This window comes from Podarcis muralis, chromosome 12, assembly GCF_964188315.1.
Source record: "Podarcis muralis chromosome 12, rPodMur119.hap1.1, whole genome shotgun sequence".
Lineage (NCBI taxonomy): Eukaryota > Metazoa > Chordata > Lepidosauria > Squamata > Lacertidae > Podarcis > Podarcis muralis.
Genome location: NC_135666.1, coordinates 9,005,922 through 9,013,627, shown reverse-complemented (window position 1 = coordinate 9,013,627; position 7,706 = coordinate 9,005,922). Strand labels below are relative to the sequence as shown.

The following is a 7,706-nucleotide window of genomic DNA, read 5'->3' as shown; positions in this document are numbered from 1 at the left end:
GGACTCCCCCTACTGGTGGTTAACCCTTTCCGGACTCCCTGCAGATGTGCTGGAGTCAGATATAGTCGGTTAGATTCAATGCCTAAGCCAATACCGCTCATCACCTGTAACCAATAAAGTTGTGGCCTTTTTTAGCCCATTAACCTTAAATATTTAAGGTCATGTGTCTTTACTCAACCAAGGGTGTGTGTGTGTGTGTTTCGGATCTTGCCACGCAACCCAAATCGTGTTCCAGCCAATAAACCAATGCTATTCCCGTCTTCTTTCCGGTTAAACAACGGCAAGAACAAAACTCTCCAAATCCATAGAAACCCAAAAACAGAAGAAGTGTTTATTATTGAAAATATTTACACCATATCATCAGTGTGACATAAAAAGCCCCCGAGGATTGTCTACTGCATTCCCCAATGCAGACGAGACACTCTTGATGCAATGCAAGCCTCACAGCTCCATTGTCACCGTAATCTTTGTATCGTGCTTCCCTTTAGAAAAAAACAACAGCTCATTTCTGAGCCTCCCTCAAAAGAAGTTGAGAAATCTTTCGGTTGTCCTCTTTCCAGGGAAAAGCAAAGGCAGCTGAAGAAGCTGGTCAGCACTCTTTCAAAGCTCAGTGGTGAAGGAGAGGTGAACAAAAAGACAATCTGAGAGAGAGAGAGAGAGAGAGAGAGAGAGAGAGAGAAATACTACAGAGATGGTCCATTTAAAAGCTTCATCTGCCAGCAAGACCAGTATGTAGCACGGAAGGAAAATTCTGCTCCCAAGACCTTGAAAACAGCGGAGAAGGTCCGTGTGCAGTTTCTAACCCTCCATTCCTCACATGTCCACCTTTTTTGGGTAGGTGTGTGTGGGGGGGAGTGTTGTCTTGGACATAGAAACAGGCTTGTAAATCGCCAAGCTAAGTGAGCTTCACCTCCAGACCCCTAGGAGAGTAAGATCACAAGGCGGCTAGATCTTTTGTTGCCATTGCATTCAGGTTACCGGTGCTCCACAAATGACGAAAACAGGGACATGAAAGGCCAAGGGAGAAACGTAAAATTCTTGAGGGCTAGCACCTTCTGTGGGCTGTGATTTGCAACCCACACAGGTGGCAAGGGGATGGGAGAGTAAGGCTACGGAGAAGGATGAGACATTCCCAGATGGGTTATTTCTGCAGGACAATTGCACAGCTGCTGGTAATAGTGTGTGTGTGTGTGTGTGTGTGTGTGTGTGTGTTCTGGATCCCTGCCTTTTAGGTGGGGCTTCTTTTGGGTGGGTGATGCAATATCCCAGCCCTCCAACCGCAGTATTGTGCAGCTCTGGAAATGTGACTTTCCTTCTGATAGCTTGGCCCCAGTGCTCCTGATGGGTGGAATGTGGCTGTGTCAAAGCTGCAGTGGTTTAGAGGTGGACCTAAGGTGCCATTACTGACCAGTAGCACAGATCTTACAACTTGAAACCACCCAGAATTGTGAGGTCGTGTTTGTGTGCGTCAACATTAGAGGTTGAGGGCTGCTCCTCAAACGCAGCATCCTTAAAATAAAATAAAATTGGCACAGAGCTTCAAGACTAGGATTGCAAGAATGTTCAATAGTAGGGAAAGGATCACCTGGTAGGGATTCCTTAGCTGTGATTCTGGCACGGCGGACAGTTGGTTTAGATGACTGCTGGGGTCTCTTCCAACTTTAGATTTCTTTGGCTCTAGGCCCAGAGCTCACTGGGAGCAGATAGGCTTTGCCTTTAGGAGGTCCTTGCATCAATCCCCATCATCTCCAGGCAGGGCCGCAATCCAAAACCCTGGACAGCCGTGGCTGGTCAGTGTACACAATACTGTCCTAGATGGAACATTCGTCTGCACTGATGCCAGGCAGCTTCCCATGTTCCTAACCACGATTCCTGCAGCCACTTTTGCTTTATAAATAAAATAAATAAGGCGGCAGACCTGTGCACACTCACTCGGGATTTAAAGCTGATTAAACTTGCATAGGATTGGCTTGTTAGTTTTCGAAAGGCAATGGTCTCTCGCATGTGATCCCTTCATTTAGCAGGATCCCCAGTAAACAGAAGTTCAGGGTCTCCCTGAAATGAGGGTAGGTTCCCTGTTACAGTCGGCTTGTATACCTTGGCCCAGTATACCTGAAGGAGCGTCTCCACCCCCATCATTCTGCCCGGACATTGAGGTCCAACTCTGAGGACCTTCTGGCGGTTCCCTCCCTGCGAGAAGCCAAGTTACAGGGAACCAGGCAGAGGGCCTTCTCAGTGGTGGCGCCCGCCCTGTGGAACGCCCTCCCACCAGATGTCAAAGAGAAAAACAACTACCAGACTTTTAGAAGACATCTGAAGGGAGCCCTCTTTAGGGAAGCTTTTAATGTTTAACAGACTATTGTATTTTAATATTCTGTTGGAAGCCGCCCATAGTGGCTGGGGAAACCCAGCCAGATAGGCGGGGTATAAATAATAAATTATTATTATTATGGTTGCAGTTCTCCTATTTGGGTTTTCAAAGCATAGGGGATTTCTGGAGGGGAGAGTGTGGGAAAGCAATAACTGGAGAACACAGTAAGGGCTGTGGCACTCCCTTTTTAAGCAGAGGTTGGGTGGCCATCTGTCATGGATGCTTTAGCTGCAATTCCTGCATTGCAGGGGGGTTAGACTAGATGACCCTCAGGGTCCCTTCCAAATATATAAGTTTATTACTCTACCACATGGACGAGGATGAATTGTGACAACCAAGGGGTTAAAAAGAGAAAAAAGAACACAGGGAGAAAGAGTATTTTTCTGGTGTGGGAAGGAGGAGGAGAAGGAGGAAAGAGAACAAAACTCCATAGTCAGCTGGTGGTTGGCTGGGGCTTGTCACACGGCCGCCGTCTGCTTTATACTGTGAAAACTAATCCTTGTCGGAGAGGTTGGGATGGACATGGCTCGAGCCACGCGGACTCGAAGGGAGTGGTGGTCTTGCCAGCGGTGCCATCTCTTCCGGGCTGCAGAACGTACCTAGTGGGAAGGAGAGAGAGAGAGAAAGAAGAGAAAGAGAGAGGGTGAAAGTCAGCAGCGAGTCAACGGTGTGATGCAGCTGCAAGAATAGCTAATGCAATTCTAGGCTGCATCAGCAGTCAAGGGTAATTCCAATCAATTCTGCCTTTGTCGGACCCCACCAGGAGCCCTGTGTCCCGTTCTAGGCAGCCAAGCTGGAACATGTGCAGAGGAAGGTGACCAAGATGATCAAGGGTCTGGAAACCAAGCCTGATGAGGAACAGTTGAAGGAGCTGGGAATGTTTAGCCCAAGGAAGAGGAGTCTGAGAGCAGATACGATAACCACCTTCAAATATCTCAAGGGCTGTCACACGGAAGAGGGAGCAAGCTTGTGTTTTCCTGCTCCGGAGGGTAGTACTAAATATCAGGAAGAACTTTCTGACAGTAAGAGCTGTTGGAGAGTTGAATGGGCTCCCTCAGGAGGCAGGGGCATTGCATGGGAAGGGCCAGGGTGGCCGTAGCCCCAGGGACATGGCCGTGTTGGCCGGCTGGGCTCCCTCAAGCATGGGTGGGTAGGCAGGCTGGCAGGGTGGCCCTGTGAAGTCTCCGTGCCCCATGCCTGCCTGGTGGTGAGTGTCTGGCTGGTGCAATGTGTTTTGTTCACCCTCCACACCCACCCCCTGCTCCTGCCTGATTCCTCCCCAGCGCCAATAAAGGATGCAGTGCCACACTCAGGGGGGCAATAGATTCTCCTTCCTTGGAGGTTTTTAAGCAGAGATTGGGTGCCCATCTGTCATGGATGCTTTAGTTGAGATTCCCGCATTATAGGGGGCTGGACCAGGTAAATCTGGGGGTCCCTACCAACTGTGTGGTGGGACGCGGGTGGCGCTGTGGGTTAAACCACAGAGCCTAGGACTTGCCAATCAGAAGATTGGCAGTTCGAATCCCCGCAATGGGGTGAGCTCCCATTGCTCGGTCCCTGCTCCTGCCAACCTAGCAGTTCGAAAGCACGTCAAAGTGCAAGTAGATAAATAGGTACCGCTCCGAAGGGAAGGTAAACGGCGTTTCCGTGTGCTGCTTTGGTTTCGCCAGAAGTGGCTTAGTCATGCTGGCCACATGACCCGGAAGCTGTACGCCGGCTCCCTCGGCCAATAAAGCGAGATGAGCGCCGCAACCCCAGAGTTGGCCACAACTAGGCCTAATGGTCAGGGGTCCCTTTACCTTTACCAACTGTGCAATTGTACGAGACTGTGTGTTAGAGGTAATTTCTTTGGGGAGGAGCTAACCTGGAGGCCAACTGAGCAGTGGGACGTCCTCTCATAGCCCCGTGAATCTTGGTTGTGAGACTAGGATTTGGTTGGGAGAGGGAAGAGCTGTGGCTCAGTGGGACAGCATTTGCCTTGCATGCAGGAGGTTCCTAGGTTTGATCCCCAATACCGCCTCTAGGTAGGGTTAGGAAAGACAACGGGGAGTGCTCTGTCCATGTGGACCAAGGGCAGACCACATAGCTTGCTGATCCACCTTTCTTTTTTTGCCTCTGGCATGTCGCCCCCAGAAGACTGCATGTGAGCAAACATGGGCCTCAGATCTAAAAAGGTTCCCTGCCCCTTAGCAAAAGCCTTGCTGAGTAGCAATGCCCTCCTGGTCCTACAAATCTGGTGGTTCTGATTTCTGATGGATGCTTTGGTAACCGCATGTCTCCTTCCTGAGCGAGGCCTGAAAAGCTTCTCTCAACAGCGATGTGCGGGCAGGTGGGTAGCTCATCAGTTAAATCGTGATTCATAACGGGCTATTATGACAAGCAAGCTCCCAGGCTGCTGAATTCGTAATAAAAGCCACGCGTACAATGAGGCAGATTGTTGCTTGGTGCTCCTAAGACAATCTCGCTGTTGCAAAACCTGCTGCTTAGAGATTTTCCAGGCTATCAATGCTGCACGTTCACTCACTCACAGCCCTTTATGGCTGACTCATCACATAGTGTCTTTCTACAGTTGAATGAATAGCTGATTGCAAGTTCAGGTTTCTCAGAGCTGGCATCTCGGGACTACAAATGAAATCAACCACCTTGGGTGAGGTGGTACCTTCTCTGAGGAATCAAGATTTCCCAAACAGGAGAACCGCATTCCACACTGCCTTATGTACAGTGTCTACTGTCTAGTCCCAAACTTGGGTCTCCAGCTGTTTTTGGACTACAACTCCCATGATCCCTAGCTAGCGGTCGGGGATGGTGGGAGTTAGACTGGTTACTTGCTTGTTGCCCAAATGTCCCCCAGCGACTCGGAACACATTTAGAAACATAAACACGTTGCGCTGTTAACAGACTCATACAAAACACCTGCAATTCGCACACACAACAGACACAAAACAGCAGCACCACACCCTCAAATGGCAACAGAAAACTTTGGCAGCACATAAGAACAGGGTTGAGGGACGCGGGTTGCGCTGTGGGTTAAACAACAGAGCCTAGGACTTGCTGATCAGAAGGTCGGCGGTTCGAATCCCCGCGACGGGGTGAGCTCCCGTTGCTCAGTCCCTGCTCCTGCCAACCTAGCAGTTCAAAAGCATGTCAAAGTGCAAGTAGATAAATAGGTACCACTCCAGTGGGAAGGCAAACGGCGTTTCTGTGTGCTGCTCTGGTTCGCCAGAAGTGGCTTAGTCATGGTGGCCACATGCTCGGCCAATAAAGCGAGATGAGCGCCGCAACCCCAGAGTCGGCCATGACTGGACCTAACGGTCAGGGGTCCCTTTACGTTTAAGAACAGGGTTAAACAGTCACCACCTCGCTGCTCAAGCCTTAGCTGTGCAACTCCGATTAACATGTTAACAATATCCGGTCCTCCAGCACAACAGAAATAAGCATAAAATCCAGCTGCTAAAAATCCCTGCACACACACACACACGATTGGATTGCTGTATTTCTATTTGAGTATAAGTGGCTTTGAATACTTTTAGCTGAGAAGAAGCTGGCATAGTCATTTGCCAACCAAAATAAAGGACTATTATTATTTTATCTTTCGCAACGGACTGGAAGCTGTGATGACACCTCTGAGGTGAGAGTTCCAAGCTTCAAAACCTCTCGGATTTGATCAGATATAAGAGCCTGGGTCTTCCGTGACCTGAAATGTGAGCTGCAGGCCATGTTTAGCACCTGCTAAAAAGAGCCTGCGGTTTGCTTTTCAGAGCTCCTTCCTGACAGAGAGGAGAGAGGGAGGCAAAGCGGGTGTGAAGTCACAATGGAGAGAAGAAGAAACTGCTTCTTCTTCCTGATATTCCTCTCCATTATCTCTCTCATCTAGTCTAATCTTCCCTGGCAGCTTGAAGGCAGAGGGGCAAGGATGGTTAGCAGCCAAGGCAGAGAGATAACCTTAAACAACAGAAAAGGACAGAAAGCCCATTTCTGTGTGGTTTCCAGCTGGCAGGGGAGATTAGTTAGGGAACAAGGAATGAATGGATGTGCTTTCTGCCCTGCAGAGCTGTTGGCTACAACTAATGCTCAGTAATGATGGGATGGCAGGTATTGCTGAACGGTTCCCCCCTTCTAGTGTTCTGAATCGCCAAGGGATTTGCCCCCTGCTTCCTCGAGAGAAAATACATCAATTATGGGCACCACATAGATGCTTATCTATAAACACCGCTGTTATAAATAAAAAAGCCAGCTTGCTTCAAATGGATCGGAGGAGAAATGGCAGGACTCCTCTTTCTCCACGGCTGGAAAGTGGCTGTCGCTCTTAATTCACGCTAGGAGGAAACAATTGAATCTGCTGGCGAAACGTCAGAAGTAGTTGATCGGCAAGATTGCTTTTTCAGTCAGATGAATACGATGTATTCCCTTGGCATGGAAAATAACTGCCCCATTTCCCAGATGCGATGGGAGCAGATAAGTCTACCCTCCATCTGTCTGTCTAGGTTGGCCTTCAAAAGGTGAGTGCCCTGCAGATGTTTCCGTTGCCATCACCCATGAACTCAGTTTTGCTGGCTGGTGCTGGCGGGATTTGCAGCACAAAACATCTGGAAGGCACTGCCTTTGCAAAGGCAATCGTATAATCTCTCCTTTCTAATTTGTAAAGAAGGGGCTTTTGTTTATTTTAAAGTTTACTCTGCCTTTCGATTAGACGCTTACAAGGCAGCTTACAAAAAAAGAGAGTTAGAAGCAGCGGACACTAAAGGCAGATTACGTAACAAAACAAAAACGAACCCTCTTCCCACAAGCACATAAAATGTTAATCAGCCCAAAACCTGGTTATAGAGAAACGTTTTCGCCTGACGAAAGGGGAGGGAAACTTTAACAAGCATACATGCTGTGCTTAAAAAGGCACAGGAGTATAGGAAGCCACCTTATACTTGCTGGAGTATGGCAAATATGTTGGAGTGGTGTGCCAAAATGAACAGTCTGGCAAAAGCACATCAAAGTGCAAGTAGATAAATAGGTACCGCTCTGGCGGGAAGGTAAACGGCGTTTCCGTGCGCTGCTCTGGTTCGCCAGAAGCGGCTTAGTCATGCTGGCCACATGACCCGGAAGCTGTATGCCGGCTCCCTCAGCCAGTAAAGCAAGATGAGCGCCGCAACCCCAGAGTCAGCCACGACTGGACCTGATGGTCAGGGGTCCCTTTACCTTTTAAGGCTGCCTGGTGGGGACTGGTGAGAGAAAGCAAGAGGACGCCCAATGCATTGTGATGGGACACTTCACTTAGAATGCGTTTTGAGCCTCTTGGTCAGAGGCGGCCAATATGGAACCTTCCAGATGTTGGATTTAAACT

At 49.1% G+C, this 7,706-nt stretch overlaps 1 protein-coding gene across 5 annotated transcripts in view; it reads right to left on the bottom strand.

Moving 5' to 3' along the window:
• Positions 1 to 309: 309 nt before the first annotated feature.
• The window catches only part of CRHR2 (corticotropin releasing hormone receptor 2), a 212,100-nt gene continuing 204,703 nt past the window's right edge, over positions 310 to 7,706 (bottom strand). For all 5 annotated transcript variants that reach the window (XM_028750879.2, XM_077936696.1, XM_077936695.1 and 2 more), the window contains one exon: positions 310 to 2,970. In XM_028750879.2, coding sequence (XP_028606712.2) covers positions 2,830 to 2,970 — 141 coding nt within the window. In that variant the 3' untranslated portion in view covers positions 310 to 2,829. The remainder of the gene's footprint in view (positions 2,971 to 7,706) is intronic.